General features: G+C 36.8%; 1 protein-coding gene across 1 annotated transcript in view; it reads left to right on the plus strand.

Moving 5' to 3' along the window:
- LOC150085182 (procollagen-lysine,2-oxoglutarate 5-dioxygenase 1-like) overlaps window positions 1-20,175 on the plus strand; it is a 248,928-nt gene extending 228,753 nt beyond the window's left edge. The window contains exons 18-20 of the mRNA XM_090373918.1: window positions 3,970-4,116; window positions 12,638-12,766; window positions 19,690-20,175. Of these exons, the coding sequence (XP_090230044.1) occupies window positions 3,970-4,116; window positions 12,638-12,766; window positions 19,690-19,845 (432 nt within the window). The 3' untranslated portion in view covers window positions 19,846-20,175. The remainder of the gene's footprint in view (window positions 1-3,969; window positions 4,117-12,637; window positions 12,767-19,689) is intronic.
- Window positions 20,176-20,517: the final 342 nt, after the last annotated feature.

The raw sequence follows: 20,517 nt of genomic DNA on the forward strand, positions 1-20,517 counted from the left end.
ATTGCCAAGTTACTATTGGGCTCACCACATGTGAGCCCAATAATAACATTAATGCAGCACTACATGAATATTGGAAACTTAAAAGTTTGCATAAAGGACCTTTGACATCAGTGGGGCTTCGAAAACTAATAAAGAAATTTGAAGCGACCAGGGAGTTAGGTGTAATTCCAGGCAGGGAATGACCACGTATCGGAACAGAGGTAGTAGCAGTTGCAATGGTCAGAATGCGAAACACTACCAGTCAGTAATGCCTGCCAGAGGCGTGACAAGAGACTTGAACCTTCCTTGGTCTACTGTACATAAAGTGCTTCGAATAATTTTGCGCTGGTGCCTCTGTAGCCAGGTGGGAAGGAGCAGCAGTGCGTAGCACACGCTTCTTGATTAAACCGGGGTTCGAGCCCGTCACCACCAAATACGGAAGATGCGGAAAGGTCTGACCACCGCATTTCCCGGAGCAATATGGCCTTAGTTGCTAATGCTCCTAAAAACCAAACAAAAAATTTTGCGCTGGTTCCAGTACAAGATTCACATAATGCAAGAACTACAGTCTTGTGATCAGCAACAATGAATAGACTTTCCTCTACGATTTCTGTCTCATAAGGTGCACTATAACCAGTGTAGCTTATGCACCATTAAACACACACACACACACACACACACACACACACACACACACACACACACACACACACACATTTCTGACTCATATGGAACGACGATACATGGGCTCAAATGATCTTGTGGTCTGATGAGGCACATTTCACTCTTCATGGGGCTGTAAATGTACAAAACTGCTGAATATGGAGAACTTCTCATCCATCTGCTCATCATGAAGGACCACTACAAAGTCCATACATTGCAGTATGGTGTGCATTCACAGCAGAGTTTATAATTGGACCATTTTTATTTGAAGAGTCTACACCTAACAGCCCCGTAAGGTGTATGGTAACTAGTGCACGGTACTGCACTCTTCTGAAAGATCACATTATTCCTGCTCTGCAATAAAAGCAATGCTTGGAGACTGTAGTGCTCATGCAAGATGGTGCTCCCCCCATCAGTCAACAAGTGAAGGAACTGCTCTGTTTAACATTCGGAAGTGATCACATCATTTCTAGAGCCCTTCCGCAGTTCTGGCCAGCCCGATCACAGATCTCAATCCTTGTGATTTCTGGCTATTGGGGATACCTGAAAGACAGGATTTACCTTTGTGGCATACAAACGTTTGTTGATAGGAAAGCAAGCATTAAACAGCATGTAGCCAAAATTCCCAATGAGAACTGTGTCGCACGCAGTCCTCCGTTTTCAGAATGTCATCTCAAGTGAAGGAAAGCATATAGAACAATATCTGTAGATTTCTAAGTTCTGATATTAAAATCTAATGTAATCATAAGTTAAGTATTCCATCTCATATTTACAGTGCCAATTTCTCCTCTGGTGGCAGAAATTTGAACTGATTTTTTTTTCTTCTACAAATCGCTTCCCCGTACCCTAAATGGCATACCCACCGATTTTCACAGCACTATCTGTAACTGTTTTGACACTAGGGTCTCCTGAATAGGAAAATTTATTTTATAACCACCCGGTATATACAGGGTGTCTCAAAAATACCCGGCATAACTTCAGGAATGAGTTCCTCATATGTAGACAATAAAAATATTTTATATCAACATAGTTCCGGAAATGCTTGGTTCCCGAGTTATTAACCAGAATGTCTTATCTCCCGCAGGTGATTTCCTTCATCACAAGGTACTGACAGAATCTGGTGGTTTTCCATTCCGACCATGTACTCAAATCAGGAGCAAGCGGAGTGGTAGATGACTTTCATCAACCGGTGAAATACCACCACTTTGCTTATTGGAGGCTTGAAGTGGTGAAACCCATGATTAGTCTCTAGAGCAAAGTTTCCGGCATCCCCCTCCCCCCATACGTCTCCTTCAACCCATGCACGGTACTAAGTACTATAGGTTTTGATACCTTTCGTGTTTGGGGTTTTCATAAAAAAAAAAAAAAAAAAAAAAACTTTATGTATGGTTTGACGGATGGCAATGCTCTGTGGGCTTGTCGTTTGTACGACGAAAGGTTCCCAGAACGAAGATGTCCAGACAGGAAAACGTTTAAAGGTATCCATTGCCACCTTTGTGAACATGGGACCTTTACACCTCATGCTGCCGACAGAGGACAACCAATATCTACGACTCCTGAAGCAGAGGAGGAGATTTTGGATGTTGTGCATGCCACTTCTGGAATCAGCACACGCAGAATAGCAATGCTACTGGCTGTTCAACGTTCGACTATTTGGAGAGTGTTGTGAGAACACCAACTGTATCCTTACCATCTGCAATGGGTACAGGCCTTGTCACCAGCAGATTACCCTGCACTAGTAATGTTCTGCCAGTGGTTCTTGCAGCAGTGTAGTACAACTCCTCACTTTCCTTAGTGATATTCACAGTTCACACGAGACAGAATCCAAAACTTTCACAATCAGCATGTATGGGCTGAGGAAAACCAACATGCAATTCTTCCATCACATCACCAACAGGGGTTCAGCCTCAACATCTGGGTGATTGTTTTTGGTGATGAGTTATTTGGGTCCCATGTACTTCCAAACAAACTCACAGGGCAGGCATACAGAAACTTTCTGGAAAACAACGTCTGATTTCTTGGATGACACGCCACTGATCATCGTCAACAAGCACACTTCATGCACGATGGTGCTCCCGCACATTTCAGATCGAAGGTTTCCTGGTCGATGGATAGGTAGAGGTGGACCAACTGCCTGGCCTCCACATTCACCTAATTTAAACCCACTAGATTTCTTCTTGTGGGGCCATTTAAAGTCATTGGTGTATTTGATTCCGGTAGCTGATGTGGAAACTCTCCGCAATCGAATTGTGGCAGGTTGTGAGACAATACGAAACATGCCAGGAATTTGGCATCGTCTTCACGAGTCCATGAGACGTAGATGTGAGGCCTGTATTCAGCCAGAAGGTGGACATTTTGAACGATTACTATAAGGTGATGTGAACAGTTAAGTGTCATAGACGGACCTTCAAAACTCGGAAACCAAGCATTTCCGGAACTATGTTGATATAAAATATTTTTATTGTCTACATATGCAGAACTCATTCCTGAAGTTATGCCGTGTATTTTTGAGACACCCTGTATATATATATATATATATATATATATATATTTTTTTTTTATACTTATGTGAATGAAATTTCTAATATGATTAATCATATTAGAAATCCTTCTTCACAAAATTACCCCTTATTGGTTTCTACAATGGTACCAAATTCAACTAAAACATGCCAGGAATCAGGTAGTGGTAACAGCATTCCATAGTCTACCAGATTTTTGTCACAAAAAAATCAAGGTATGCCAGTGGACACTACCCAGAATCACATGCCAGCCACCATATCAAAATTACACTGCCTGATCAGTGAGAAAGCACACTCATTGTCAGCCCAGATCCAAACAAAGATCTTCCCACCATTTCAGCTTCATTCTTATTTCTTTTTTTGCAAGCTAATGGTAGAATGTAGTTTATACTATTTCCAGAGAAAAGATATTTTTTAAATTTGTTAGTTTATGTTTTTGATTTTAACATTTGTAAAAGTTGATTTTAAACTTTTACTGTTGCATTTCCTCCCACTGGAAATATTCTCCAGTGGGTCTCTTTTGACATTAACAAGGTTGTAATGTTTGTTTTATTAATTTATTTAGTTTGTGTATGTAATTTACAGTGAAGTGTTTAATTATAACAATATGAATCAAATTTCACATGTTCATCTGTGCACATATGCTAAATTGAAATTTTATTTGTTGATTATATCGTGTGTAGTTTGTGTAGTATTTTACTATTACAAATTATACACAATATAATCAGTTAATTCCTTCAAGATAAAAGGAAAAATTTTATGAACCTGTTCAAAAGTAAATTTTGAAAAACTTTATTTCCATGTAAAGGATCCCCGTTTGACGGGAGGATATGAAAATGTTCCTACTCGAGATATTCATATGAATCAGGTGGGATTAGAACAACAATGGCTATACTTCCTCAGAGAATATATTCGTCCTATTCAAGAGAAAGTCTTTACTGGTTATTTTCATGATGTAAGTATTAATTTTTCAAGGATTTAAATTATAATGGTAAATTAGTGGAATAAATTATTCAAATTACACCTGCACAGAGTGATGATAAATATTGTGATTACATATTTGTAAGTTAAATTTGATGAAACAAATTAGTAGATAGCAGTATATCAGCAGCAAATTAGTAGATAGCAGTAGATAGCAGTATTTCTAGGTGGAAGATGACTCTCATCAACCGGTGAAATACCACCACTTTGCTTATTGGAGGCTTGAAGTGGTGGAACCCATGTTTAGTCTCTCGAGCTAAGTTCCGGTCAACCCTTCCCTATCTCTTCCATCATGCAGTATGATTGATGACTTTTGAGGTTATGATGAACGTCGTGGCGAGATCCAATATTCCTTACATTTCGAGGGTACAGCTCTAAAACGGTTTTCGCAGGCCAGCCGCTAGTTAGTACACCGAACCGGACCTATTGGTAACTCTCTAGGAGGCTTCCGGATCAGCTAGTGTATAATCTTGCTACCTCTACTCTGCCAGATAGTGACTGGAGGGAGTCCGAGTAGTGTGTATGCGGGGAGCATTGTCGAGGCCACGTTATGTCAAGGATCTGGGTATATTCTTACCACATGTACGCCATATATAAAAATTTCATTACTTCATACAGCATGTCCCACCCACTTTTTCTTATTATTGAATACACCATGAATTGTCAAACTAATAGAGCAAGCTTATCTGCGAAAAGATCTAAACCTCCCAAGGACTTCCTAATTCATTTCACAAATATACGTGGTCTCAATTCTAATCTCAACGATGTCCATTTCCACTTGCAGTCTGCCAAACCTCATGTACTTTTTCTGACAGAATCTCAGTTATCGGTTGATTCAACTACTGCTCATCTCAGATGCCCAAATTATTCGCTGTATGATTCCTTTCGCCTCAAAGGTGGTACTTGTGCATATGTCCGTTCTGATATTCCCTGTCAGAGACTTGGCAATTTGGAATCTCCTCTCTTTGATTTTCTCTGGCTTAAAATCTCTCTACCTCATTGTGTCAAATTCATCTGTTGTCTTTTTTTTTTTTTTTTTTTTTTTTTTTTATGAGAACCCCAAACACAAAAGGTATCAAAACCTATGGTACTTAGTACCGTGCATGGGTTGAAGGAGAAGTATGGGGAGGGGGGGTGCCGGAAACTTTGCTCTAGAGATTAAACATGGGTTTCACCACTTCAAGCCTCCAATAAGCAAAGTGGTGGTATTTCACCGGTTGATGAAAGTCATTTACCACCCGTTCTCCCAACTCGACTAATCACTTGGAGCTCTTTGACTTCCTCTCGTTGCAACTTGACTTTCTCCAGTCCAACTCTCCTAACAGTGAGGTAATTTTCCGTGGTGATTTTAATGTTCACAACCCCAGCTGGCTTCCGTTTTCTAGTCACACCGACCCAGCAGGTCGAGATGCTGAGGCTTTCGCAATTACTAATGACCTAGCACAGATTGTTCATTTACCTACAAGAATACCGGACAATCCTAATCATACAGCCAATACGCTTGATCTTTTTCTCACAAACAACCCTTCTAAGTACACGGTCGAAGTGAGAGCTCCTTTAGGCACTTCAGATCACAACTTGGTGATTGTCTCTTCTCCAATGGAACCTTTATCTCATGGCTATTCCCAACCTTGTGTTGTTTGGCATTACAAGAATGCAAAATGGGATGACCTGCGAGACTTCTTTTCTTCTTTTCCTTGGTCGGATTACTGTTTCAAAAGTTCTGATGTCAACGTTTGCTCAGATCGTGTCAGTGAAATTATTCTTGCAGGAATGGAATTCTTTATCCCACACTCCACTTTAAAATCTCGTCCTTTATCTAAACCTTGGTTTTCCAATAAATGTGCTAAGGCTGTCCAAGAGAAGAATGTTGCATATTGTAATTGGCTTGTTTCTAATTCTTCAGTTTCATTTTCTGCCTACACCAAAGCTCGCAACAATTGTAAAGCAGTTATTAATCAGTCCAAACTAGAGTTTGAACAGGCTAAGAGTAGAAAACTTGCTTCTTGCCCTAATGGTAGCCGAGCATTCTGGTCTCTTGCCAAAGCTATTGGTCGCAACTTTTGCCCATCTCTGCTCCCACCTCTGTCCAAACCAGATGGTTCTGTTGTCACTTCAGCCAAGGATAAAGCTGACCTGCTAGCATCCCATTTTTCTTCCAGCTCATGTATTAATGATCTCGGTAAAACACCTCCCACCATTCCCAACACACTCCATTCAATGCCTCCTGTGGCCTTCCGTCAAAAGGATATCAGAAGGATTTTAATGAATCTTGATGCTAAGAAAGCTCCAGGTCCTGATGGTATTTCTCCACTTGTTCTCAAAACCTGTGCTCCTGAACTTACTCCTATTCTTTGCCGCCTTTTTTCACTTTCTTATTCTAAAGGTGTTTTTCCTTCTGCTTGGAAATTTGCTCATATCCAGCCAGTTCCTAAAAAGGGTGACAAATCCCTCCCATCCAATTATCGTCCCATTGCAATTACTTCTACTCTTTCTAAAGTAATGGAGAAATCAATTAACCACCAACTCTTAAACTACCTAGAAACCTTCCGTCTGATCAACGATCACCAGTATGGATTCCGTCAGTGTCGATCCACTGGGGATATTCTGGCTTATGTTACCCATTTATGGACTAATTCAATGGAAAGGTTCGGTGAAACACAAGTAGTTGCTCTTGACATCTCAAAGGCTTTTGATCGTGTTTGGCATAAAGGTCTTCTAAACAAGCTTCCATCTTATGGTTTGCCAACTGTTTTTAGTAATTGGTTATCCAGTTTTCTCTCTGATCGCTCACTGAGGGTGATGGTTGATGGCTCTCTGTCTTCTAACTTCTCCACTAATGCCGGTGTCCCCCAAGGTTCAGTTCTTTCCCCCACTCTTTTCCTCTTGTATATCAATGACCTTCTTCCATTGACTGGAAATCCTATCCATAGTTTTGCCGATGATAGCACATTGCATTCAACTTTACATTTTGAGAAACCTTGTCCTGCTCAATCAGCTTCAACTTCTCGAAAATCTGCTACCAATTCCTTAAATGCCGATCTTCAGGTAATTCTCCAGTGGGGCAAAGACAACTTAGTTGATTTCAACCCTTCTAAAACTCAGTCTTGTCTTATATCTCGCAAAAAGGATTCTTCTGCTCCTATGCTTATCTTTAGTGACACTCCAATTTCTAGGCGAAAGGATATATCTCTTTTGGGGATTACCCTGACTTCTAATCTCTCTTGGCACAAGCACATTACAAATATTGCTTCCTCTGCATCTAAAAAACTTGGTTTTCTCTTTCGCTCTCGGCGTTACTTTTCTTCCAAACAGCTGCTCACTCTGTATAAATCGCAAATCCGCCCTGCCATGGAATATTGTTCCCACATCTGGGGTGGTGCCCCCAAAACCTCTCTCAGGCTTCTTGATTCCATTCAGACGAGGGCAGTTAGGTTAATTAATGATTCATCTCTAACAGAGTCTCTCCACTCGCTGTCTCATAGACGCACTGTTTCTGCTGCATGCCTCTTCTACAGATACTTCCATGGGCACTATTCTTCTGAATTAGCTTCTATAATTCCCGCTCTCTCTTTCAAAACAGTCCGAACACGTGCCGCCACCAGCCAACATCCATTTACTGTCCAACTTCAAACCCACAGAACCAACTTTTCATCTTCCTCATTTATTCATTCAACTGCCGTTTTCTGGAACAACCTTCCTTCATACGTATTTCCTGAAAATTACAATCTACAAAAGTTCAAGTCCAATGTCAACAAATATCTTCTTTCATCTTCTCAGTCTCCAACCCAAGCACGGTACTAAGTACTATAGGTTCTAATACCTCTCGTGTTTGGGGTTCACATAAAAAAAAAATATATATATATATATAAATTGTTCATAGTAGAATATCAATTAAGAGTGTAAGCATGTTTTATTTTAAGTTTCTCTCTCTCTCTCTCTGTTATTAGAGTATTTTAATATGCATAATTTGTTACAAAATAGATTTAAATACCATACAGAGTTTAACAGAAAGTAATCTTAAATCTCCCACAAATTATTTAAAACATTTTGTGACACTGTGGCATAAAGGAATTGCTGAGTGGGAGAAGGCAGAGAAAGGTTATCAGAGGCACTGCTCTTCTTGGACTAATGTTATTACTGCAGTCCTCTAATGTTCAATGCTGAGCTCATGATTGTTTTCAATTTACAAAGGCATATCAAACTGCAAACTTTGCATCATCTGCAAACTTAATATTTAAGTTTGTAGACGATACAAAGATTGGCAAATGACAGTAATGAGGGTATGCTGCTGACTTAGAAAATTCTGGCAGTGGGCTGTGAAGTGTCAATTAAAATTTAACATTGACAGATGCATGGTATTGCATATTGGACAGTAATCCCAGAATATCTGTGTGGTATCACACTCAGGGTAATGGAGAATGAAAAAGACCTGGAGTAATTGTGTAGTCAGATATGAAGTTCCTGAGTGGTGCAGACAGGATGCCATGGGGTTTCGTTGATAATGTACAGGAATTTTGCCTGCACAAATAAGATGATTATTCTGCTGTATAAGGGAATGGTTAGGCCACATCTTGATTACATTACATGCAGGTTTGGAAGCCTCATTTTAGGAATGATTTGGAGCAGCTGGAATGGGTACAGAATAGGGCAACAAGATTGGTGAGGGGAACAAAGGGATGCACTTACCAAGAAAAGTTTCAGTTCTGCAAAGTGCAGCATCTGAAGATTAATCACCTGTGAGGTAATCTGCCTGAGGTGTTTAAGGGCTTAGAATGGATTGAGTAAGCCAAATGCTAATGGCATCCTTTTTCTTGCTCAAACAACACACATAAGGTAGCATAAATTAAATCAAGGAAGGATGGTTGCAGGGACATGTAGAAATTTGAATAAATTTAATGAGGAATGGGATAAATTATTAGAAGAATGGACAGATGATGAATGGATAAGCTTGCTTCCTTACATAATTTGCTAATACTAATATCATTTCCCAAGATATGTAGTGCAGTTAAGTCATGGCATGATTCTCCTTAAAGCATCTGACCCACTACTAACAAATTATTAAATATTATACATTGTTGTAGAAGTTTTGCCTCCTTTTGCAGTTGTTATTTCTTTATTGATTTATCTTTTCTACATTTTATACCTTTGTTATTTTATATCTTGACATGGTGGCCTAAGTAATTAGGTCAGTGAAATTTAAATTTTTTATATATATCACCTGGTTTTGGCGCATTATAGCCTTAGTTGCTAATGCACCAATAAAACCCAACAACCAACCATCCTTTTGCAGATAATGATATGATTCTGATTAATTATTTTTTTAAATCATAATATAAACTGTATAGAATAATTTTCCTAGATATTTTCAACTGTATTTGAAGAATTACCCTTCAAATATTGCTTCGAAGGGTACTTTGAGAGTATTAAGTAGCTTAACATTTTTGATGGATTTATTTGTTATAATTATTTGGTTTTTTGTTTAGGAGCATTAGCAACTAAGGCCATATTGCTCCGGGGATATGCGGTGGTCATTCTCTGACCTTTCTGCATCCTCCATGTTTAGTGGTCACGGGCTTGAACCCCGGTCTAATCAAGAAGCGTGTGCTACGCACTGTCGCTCCTGCCCACCTGTCTACGGAAGCGCCGATGGATTTATAAAATTACTGATGTTACCATCAGTAATTTTATAAATCCATCAAAAATGTTAAATTAATAAAAATAATAATAAATTCACTAATAACTAATATTTGCCAGTTGTTTAGAAAAGTCCACATTTTAAATGCATCAGTGATATAAAGAACATAACAAGGTCTTTTTCAATTTTTTAAGAATGAGCAAGTTGGTTTTGGGTTGATGGGCAGGATTTTCTCAGAGGAAAAATATACATTGCAGACATAACATGACACACTTTATGCCTCATTTTAAGTTGCCTTGGCAATAATTCAATTATCCCAGTTCACCAAAGATGTTTATTTCTAGATGTTGCCAATATGGAGACATTGATGATTTCTCAGGGGCAGGGTTCCAAAATTAAAAGAATGTTACATAATTATGTAAACTACTTTCATAGGTTTTCTAGAAAGAGATTACTGAAGATTTCTTTGGAATTACTAAGAGTTCTATCTCTGACAATAATTTAATAATTCAATCTAATAATTTGTATTAATCTTTAAGATAGTAGCAGTAATAATCTTTTATTATTAATGGTATATCTGGAAGTCAATGGGCCTATTGCAATCCCCTTTTGATGAATATAAAGTTAGATGCAGAGGTCCCATTGACTCCGGTGACTTTATCGTCTTTTACAATATGTGACAGTAAATTTTATACTACAGACTTCAATTCATTTTATCAATGAATGAACACTGCCAATGAATATGTAAGTTACTTGAAGCAAACTAAATTGTATCTGTTGCCAAAATTTTCTTTGGTTCGTATAAATCTACACACAGCCATATAAACATTACTGCTTGGCAGCTTAGTTATATCATCTACTTGCAAGCATTTCACCTCATGGTGTAAAGCTCAGAAATCAAGCTCATTAATTTTATGCATGTCAAAAGAAGATATTCACATTAAGATAAAGGTTTTAACTCTTATTACTTTGTGTGGGATATCCCTTTGAGCAAAGATTCAGAGAGCCTGATAATTGTTCTTAAGGAGCATGGGAGGGGATCCATTCAAGAATTACATGGTGGGATCAGAATTTGTAGTTACACTGCTGCTTTAGTAATTAAAATACATAGTTGTTCACTTTTGTTTTTATTGTGAATTCAGTACTCATCTAACATAAAGGAAATAAAAAAAATGGTAAAACAAAAATGTAGATAATTAGAATACATAGTTGTAAAAATATTACTATAAATAATTGGAAACAAGAAATATACAAGTATTATATACAGGTAACCCTCGTATAACACGGTAGTTAGGTTACTATGAAATGTTGTGTTGTGCAAAACCGTGTTATACGGGACTAAAAAAAAGTACAAAAAGGGGGGTTACATTCCAAAAGCTAACAAAAATGCACTATTTCATTAACAAAATGTTAAAAAAACTAACAAAAATACCTCATTCTAGATTTCATGTATCTTCTGCTCTCTTTAAAAAATCAGTAATCTGGGTTTGTTTTCTTTTGCTTGATAAATCTTTGTGAATTTCATCATAATGAACTAAGCATTTTTGAAGCTCCCTTTTAAACTTTGGGGTCCTTTCATTCAAGAATCTACATTCAAAAAATAAGATTCTAATTGCTCAACTAATTTTATGCCTTCCTGTATGCTTTTTAGTGTAAAATTTGGGAAGTTTAGAATTTTGATCTGCTCTATCATCCTCTGAATTGATTTGGTTTTACCTCCGATGCCATTTCCACAAAATCCGCTTCGCCAGCCTCTTTTCTACCAGTAATTCGTGAACGTCTTCAGTAATAATATCTTTTTTTAAATTTTTTTTGGAGCATAGGCGACTAAGGCCATGCTAATCTGAGTATATTGTCTATAAGTTGCTTGTTCCTGAGATTGATTTTCTGTTTTGCTGGACAAAAAACCCGAGGTTCTGGGTGAAAAAACCATGCTACCCTCGCCTGAGCCCTACTAACTAAGCCACATTGTGAAAAAGACCCATAAAAATTCCTCCCATCATTGACTGGATTCAAACTCAGGTGTTTTCCACCCGATGTAGGAAGGAGAGCGATTCTATCAACTGTGCTACCGACGAGGGCTTCAGTAGTCATATCATCAAAACCTTCCCCTCCTACCGACGTAGCAAGTTCTACTATTGCACCAATTCTGTTTTCTGCCAGTCTGACCATATTTTCTGAATGAACTGACTATGGCCATACATTTTCCCACATGCATTTAATCAGTGGCCTTTTGAGCCATTTGTAAAAATTTGTTGTGCTCAGCATGAATTTCTCTATTGCTTCCTCTGCAGTCAAGAAACAAACAACAGTGAAGTTGCCAGGAGACATTGTTCAATAACAGTTAAATACATTGTGAAGTTCATGACATTGCACACTGTGGTAAAGCATATTCAACACCAGCTGGATATGCAACAGCATTTTAAAGTCCCCTAATACTATTGCCTTACAAATAGAAGTATGTTGTGATAATATGTATTTTAAATTTCTACTACCCTTGAGATATTAAAATAAGAACTTTTTGATTATTTGATAATTTGACAGATAAGAAATTGTTGATTTTTTTTTCAGAGATATGTTGTAACACTGGGAAACAGTGTAGACTACTTGTTTCTTCATATTTGTTTAAAATTAAACAAATAAACAAAGTAATAATAACAATAATTATCCTTTGTTTTATTTTGCTTTGAATTGTTTCTTTAATATACAATTTATATGCATTCTTTCTTGGAGCTTTCTAAAGCTTTAATGAGCTTTTTTTTTTTTTTTTTGAAAGACACTAGATAATTAATTTATTTTTTCTTTTAATTATATATTTTAACTTTAATTTATAATTTATTTTTATTCTTCCTTGCAGCCTCCTAAAGCTTTAATGAACTTTGTTGTAAGATACAGACCTGATGAGCAGCCCTCTCTAAGGCCACATCATGATTCTTCCACATACACAATTAATATTGCCATGAACAAAGTTAATGTTGATTATGAGGTAAGCATGGTTAATTTATTATGAGCATGAGGAATGATTCAACTTTTCTCTTTCATTGTTGAGACCTTAAGCATTAATCATTAATTAATTTGTTGTGAGATTATCAGCTGCTTCACATCTCCTCTATCCACTGGAGAACATGCTGCTATGTTGTGAAGAGATGTGGGGAGGGGGTGTAGGAAGGAAATAGTTGGAATAAAATTATTTCTTAGTATCTTGAAAATCTGTTTTCACAGATCACTCAAGTAAGAAATTAATTTAAAAAATAATGGTACAATACAATCTTTATCGAAATTAAAGGCAAATTTATGAAACTGAATTTAAGAGACATTAATTCCTTGTCAACAAGTTAGAGAATATGTCATATAATATACATAAGAACAGAAATCTTTTTCCATTGCTCTCTAAAAGGAAGGAGAGGCGAGGAAGAAACAACTTAAATATAATTAGATTTCGCCAAAAAAATGATGTGGAATGCTATTATTACATTAGGAAATCATTAAAAATAATGGCATTAACAGTGACAAATGCTGCAAGAAAGCAAGCTTAATACAACATCAGCCAAAAAAAAATAAATAAATAATGTTTTTTTTTTTTCACTTCCTGTTTCACCTATTTTTATACAGTCAGTCCTCGTATAGCACGATAGTTGTGTTCCTAGAAACCCTCGTGCAATGCAAAATTATGCAATATAAACAACAGGCCCTATGGGAAAAATAGGGTTAGGTGCCGACCACCCAAGATTGAACACACATTGGTAACCAAAACATTACCAAACACAATAAATAATTGTAATAAAATACTTACATATTTTATAACGATTAAAATACGTAATAAAAAATATTATATTTTTTATAATATTTTTTATTATTATTATATTTTATTATAATATAATAAAAAATACATAAGTATTTTTTACAAATAAAATACGTATCTTATTACGACTATTACGTAATAAAATATTGCTAATGCTTTTGTTTCTGTCGTAAGCAAACTTGTTTTTTGTTTGATTTTCTATCCAAACAGATGACAGCCATTCCATCTCTTCCAATTCTTTGTGTCTTAATCTAATGGTTTTTAATTACACTGAGTTGTTCCTGCTATGAAAGTTGTTTTTATTTTCTCTGCATTCTTTGTAATTCTCAGCGTTGCCTCATTTAGGTCTGTAGCCGTGCAATATCACATGGTCTTTCATTTTGCTCAAAGCGTTTCACAATTTCATATTTTTTCTCTATCGACAGAGGAGGACTGGCCTCTGTCGATATAATAAGCCTTGCCGGGGAAACCCTGGTGGGCCGGAGTGATTTTGGCCATAAACCATAGTATGAGGATTTTCCTGGGTAAGAATTTTTGATCCAGTCCGCCACTGTTTATCGATATTGCTTTTCTTTTTCTCTGTGAATCTGCAGTGTCTTCATCAGGACGCTTCCTTTTCACACCTTTTAAGTATTTTACTCATTTTTAGGAAATAAAGCACAATTACAAAATGAGGAGGCACGCTTGATACACATAAACAAAGCTGCGCGCATGTAGCAACTGAATAAACAACACCATGAAGGCAGAGATACACTATTAACACCTCACATTTTACTAAAGCACATTTCACATTTTACTAAAGCACATTTCATCATTAAAACAATAAAAACAATTTCCAGTTGCGTTCCTGCTAGTGGAATCTGTTATAAACTGGTAGTAAACTCGATCTAATTGCATTTGCGATTATACCGATAGCTGGAATTGTGTGGGTTTCGTTATTATGGTGAAATGTGTTTCCCCTTCACTGATATAAAAAACATAAATACATTTTCAGAATCTTCTCTTCTTTCCTATCGTGTTGCGTTCGGTTGGGGTGATTCTGCCATTTCTTGTAAAAATGGTTCGACTGCCATTTCTTGTAAACACAAAGGCGAATTGTGCATAAGCGAATACGGTTCGTGTTATATAAGATATCGTTCCCCTATTTATAAATCGTGTATGATCGAATTCGTGTAGTGTAAACACGTGTTATACGAGGACTGACTGTACCTCCAATATCTTAATAAAAATTTAATTTTAGAATTGAACAAACTTTTGAACCTAGAGTCATTTTACTTTAGATATTATGAAGAATACTAAATACATTTCTTTCTTCATATTTGTTTAAAATTAAAAAAATAAACAGTAATAATAATAATAATTATCATCATTTAATCATTAGAATGAGCAGCAGCCTGGAAAGCAAGGTGATGGAAATTTCCAGGACTGTTGGGAATCATCATGGAACAAGTAAATACATGGGCTGTGTTAGAGTAACCAAGAGTTGGAACAGGTGCATGTATACCAATGCTAGGAGTATAGTTAATAAATTTGTTGATCTTGAAGTGCTAGGCAAGACATCAAAGGCAGATATTGTTGGGATATCAAAGACGTGGTGTCACACAGATATAAGCAATGCAGAATTGGAATTTGGGGAGTACAAAGTGTACAGGAAGGATAGACAGGTCAGGAAGGGAGGAGGGGTTATGCTGTTACTTAAGAAACACATGAAATCTAAGGAAGTGCATCCAATTGATGTTGATTGACAGTGCAGTGTTGAGTCTGTTTGGTGTGCAATAAGCACTGGGAAAGGAAAAATGAGAGTAGGTGTGTATTATAGGCCTAATGAATCTCATGAGTATAATGAGCAGTTGTGCAGAGAAATAGAGTGGGCCAGTAAATCAGAATGTCTTATAATGGGGGATTTTAACTTTCCAGATATTGACTGGAACTTGTGGATTGGTCATTCGCACACTAGCAAGACTTTTTTGGATTTACTGGATGACTGTTTTCTGCAGCAGCATGTTCGAGAGGCAACCAGAGGGAGTAATACTCTTGATCTGATTATCAGCGGTGATTATTCATGCATTAAGAATTTGCAGATAAAGGAACCACTGGGTGACTGTGATCACAATGTACTGAAAAGGGAATTACTTAATGATGTAACTACCATCAAGGCTAAAGGGAGAGTCTTTTGCTTTCGTAAAGGTGACTAGAGGGGTCTCAGGCAATTTTTAAATTCTGTACAGTGGGATCAACTGATGATGATGTTACCAACGTTGAATTCTAAATGGGAAGCCTTCAGGGACTTAATTTTGGAGGCTACTAGGCTTTTCATTCCAACTAAGAAATACTGTTCAAGGTTTCGGCCTAAATGAATGTCAGATGAATTAATGAGGCTTGTGGCAGAAAAGAAAAATGTATGGGATGCATATAAAGTATCAGGGTGAAGGCAGATTAGGGGAAATCTTTGGCAAAGGATGCAAAGAAAAACAGCAAAGAGTTCTTTACTTATGTATACTTTATAAGGAAAGGGATGAATCAGATTGGACTACTTAACATAGATGGGTGGATCATTGGTGATCATGCTCAGGTAGCTGATAAACTAAATGAGTATTTTGCATCTACATTCACATATGAGGAGTTATTCAATGAGGAGAATGCCAAACGTTTATCAAACTCTGAAAGGGAGCTAAGTGATTTTGTAATAACTGAGAGCAAAGCGGAGGAGAAATTGTTGAAGTTAAACATAAGGAAGGCACCTGGGGTGGATGGGATCTATCCGGTTATATTAGAGGCAGCAAAGGAAGTAAGCAAACTCTTAGCCATAATTATGAGAGCTTCCTTGAACTTCGGGGAGGTCCCCATGGACTGGAGGTGTGCCAATGTATCACCAATTCACAAAGGGCGTTCAAAAGGTGACACAAGTAACTACAGACCTGTTAGTTTAACTTGTGTTCCGGAGACAATAATGGAATCACTGGTTAAAGAAGCATTGCAGGATCATCTAGACAAGACTGCAATAATAGTTAAGACAGCATGGGTTTGTAAAGAGGAAGTCTTGTCTGACCAGTTTGATTGGATACTATGATGTGCTCACAAAGGAACTGGATGCAAAATATAAATCTGATATCATATACTTGGATTTCAGGAGATCTTTTGATACTGTTGCACATGAAAGACTGCTGTACATATTGGAGAGGTATGGCATTAAGGGTAAGTTGCTACAATGGATAAAGGGATGGTTGAGTGGGAGATGACAGAGAGTGGTAATCAATGGACACTGCTCTTCGTGGACAAATGTTATTAGTGGAGTTCCCCAGGGTTCGGTGTTGGGCCCATTGTTGTTTTGTATATTTATCAATGATATAGATGAAGCTATATCAGGTTTAATGTCTAAGTTTGATACAAAGGTTGGCAGGGTTGTTAACGACAGTAAAGGCAGTATGCTACTCCAACTGGATCTAGATAAGTTGGGAAAATGGGCTGAGAAGTGGCAACTGAAGTTTAACATTGACAAATGCAAAGTACTGCATATGGGTAGCAATAACCGAAGAGAAACATACCAGCTGTGTGGTACTGCACTCAGGAAAGTGAAAAAGACCTGGGGTTAATTGTGCAGTCAAATATGAATTTCGCTGATCAGTGCAGACAGGCTGCCAGGGTAGGTCATGGAGTCTTGTCAATGATTTCATTTCATTTATCCTAATGGTTTTCTCTTCATTTTAAAGGCAATATTTGTGCATATGTTTACTCTGATATTCTTTGTAACATACTTTCTAATGTGGAATTTCCTCTTTTTGATTTTCTTTGCTCAAAATTTAATTACTCCTATTCTATGAAATTTGTTGCCTCTGTCACTCTCCCAACTCGAAAAATTACTTAGAACTTTTTCAACTGTCCTCGATTGTCTAGTTGTCCAAACGTAGCTGTTAGAGCTACGTTTGGACAACTAGACAACTAGACAAATGTAAAGTACTACACATGGGAAACAGCAACCCCAGAGCAACGTATCAACTCTGTGGTACTACACTGACAGTGGTAGAGAATGAAAGGGACTTGGGGGTGGTTGTGCAGGCAGATATGAAGTTCTCTGAGCAGTGCAGACGGGCTGCAAGAGTAGCTCATGGAGTATTGTCAATGATATACAGGAATTTTTCCAGCAGGGATAAGGAAGTGATTATTCCCTTGTATAAGGCAATGGTCAGGCTACACCTAGAGTACTGTATACAGGTCTGGAGGCCTCATTTCAAGAAGGATGTAGAGCTGCTGGAACGAGTACAGAGAAGGGCAACAAGATTAGTGAATGGAACAAAGGGGTGCTCTTACGAAGAAAGGCTTAAGTTTTGCAAATTACAGTGTCTGGAGACTAGGCACCAGCGAGGTGATCTGATAGAGGTGTATAAAGCCTCGAATGGTTTGAGCATGCTCAATGCTGATGGGATTCTTCCTCTAGCTCAGAAAAATCACCTGAGAGGGCATAAATTCAAATTGAGGAAAGACAGATGTAGGATAGACGTGTGGAAATTTGCCTTTAGCCAGCGGGTGGTTGGTTGGTGGAACAGACTTCCATCCCTTGTAGTGGAGGTTGATAGCCTAAATAAGTTTAAGGCTCAGCTGGACAGGTATTTTGAATGAACAGAGGGGTGAAGTGGGTTTTTTTTTTTTTTTTGGCTGATGCTGCATAAGCTTGCTTTCTTGCATCAAATGCCTCTACTAATGCTAATGCTAATGCTAGAGATGCCAAGGCTTTTCCTATTACTGATGAGCCTACGCAACTTACACGACTTGTTCATTTACCGACCAGAATACCAGACAGTTCTATTCACATGCTTAACACTTGATTTTTTTTCTCATCAGTAATCCATTTGCCATTTATAGCTAAAGAGAAAGCTTATAATATCATTCCAGTAACAAAAACCCACCAACGAAAAAAATCCAGTAACGAAAACATAAAAGGATGAAAAAACGCATGTAATTGTACTGTAAAAACTGATATGTGTTTCGTAGCCTTGGTTGTTATAGTAGACCTAATTGGTGCCGATCCCTTCACCACTTCTCATATTCTATCTAACAAAACGTAAGTCTGAAGCTACATAAGTCTTGGGCTTACTGTATCGAAAAATGTTCAGCAACCTACGTAAAAAGTATGGCGATAGATAAAAAACGAAAAAAACTTAACACACACTACTCACATGTCCAATACGATGCTTCCCTTTATTTTTTACAATGTCGCATATGGTTTGGTCACCAGCATTATACTGGTTCTTTAGAGATTTAATGGATACACAGTTTTCAAACTTTTGAATAACTCAAGTTTTTGTTTTATTGAAAGCACAACTCTTGCGTTTGCCCATGACTTTTGCAATTTCTAAACAAAAAAAAATACCGACATCCTGATATAAATAACGAACCAAAATTTGTCCTTTTGCAGTGCGACGAAACATAACAATCGACGTGACCTACTAAAACAAACTAAACTAAAGATAATAAGGTACAATAATCTCCCAGTGACGACTTAAAACAGTGCTTCTTGTTGTTTATTTACGACTTGCTAAATAAATGTTTATACCTATTCTAGTTATCACTTGAATTTTATGATTTCTGGTTGATTTTTTTTTTTTTTTTTTAATTGAAGTGTCCCGGTTAATCCGATCCCTGTATATCAAGAGTCTGCTGTACATTTATAATATCTCATCTTACCTCTTCTTTGATTTATGTAATGGTGTTGATTAATGTTTATTATTTTTATATCTCTTTAATCGGAATTAGTAGTTTTTACATTAAAGTTGGCAGCTTTGCTGTCACTTTATCAATTTAATTTAATCAATAATAATAAAACATTTTTCCTTATGGAGAATATTTTTAATAATGATGTTAATATGTTAGCAGCAGATTAGAATTTGAATATCATAATTGCATTAATTCTGAAATAATTATATTTTTAGTTTTTGCAGTATTTCTTTTAATGCATTTTATATTTCCTTATTTTGCTTTCACCAATAGATTTAGGAGATTATTATTCCTAATAAGAGTAATTTTATTTGAACTGAGATGGTAGGCTCCTTTTTTATGGCTTAGGAGATCACTGACATAATTATACATGGATGCTTTTTATTCTTTTACAGGGTGGAGGCTGCCGTTTTATTCGGTATAACTGTAGTGTTGTTGATTTGCGATTGGGGTGGTCTCTAATTCATCCTGGCCGATTGACTCATTACCATGAGGGTCTTATAGTAACAAAGGGGACTCGATATATAATGGTATCTTTTGTAGATCCCTGATTTAATGAAATCGACCATAATTTTATAAATTGTGTTTTTGAATGATTTTTATACCATTCATTAAATATAATATTTGTGTTCTTCACTGGCAACTGAACTAGCTTAACTAAGACTTAATAAAATGTGATATTCTAAAGGAGAGAGAGTGTGTGTAACAGAATTGGGGGGGGTGGCTTTTTTTAAGGATGTCATACTGTATTTATTCATGTGAAAGTTCTTCTGTTCATTGAAGCTGCATACATCTCTGTAAAGTTGAAAAGTGTGCAAAAATATGAAACGTAAAAAAAAGTTGAATGTAGTTTAAAGAGGTCTTTTCTATTTGTTTTAAATAGAAATTTTAGTAGCTTAATTTTTTTTTACATTCCTATACCAGTGAAGTGTAATCTGTTTTTTGCTCACTTTTTCAGAAGTTGTGTGCTTCATAAACTTCATTTCAGTTTTTAAAAAATTTGAAGAAACTGAATATTATATATGTGAGTAAATTTGCTATGAGCTTGCTATTTTATATATGATTATATTTCAATAAATGTAAAATATTTTTTATTTTTTGCTATTCAGGATGTTACTCATGTAATAAATGGTGCTGAAGTTGACTCAAATAACAATATCCATTGATAATACAAGGGATGATTTCTTGCAGTAGTATTTTTATATGCATTTTGTGTTAATAAA

Source organism: Mastigoproctus giganteus, chromosome 5, assembly GCF_048544385.1.
Source record: "Mastigoproctus giganteus isolate SK-2022 chromosome 5, ASM4854438v1, whole genome shotgun sequence".
Classification (NCBI taxonomy): domain Eukaryota; kingdom Metazoa; phylum Arthropoda; class Arachnida; order Uropygi; family Thelyphonidae; genus Mastigoproctus; species Mastigoproctus giganteus.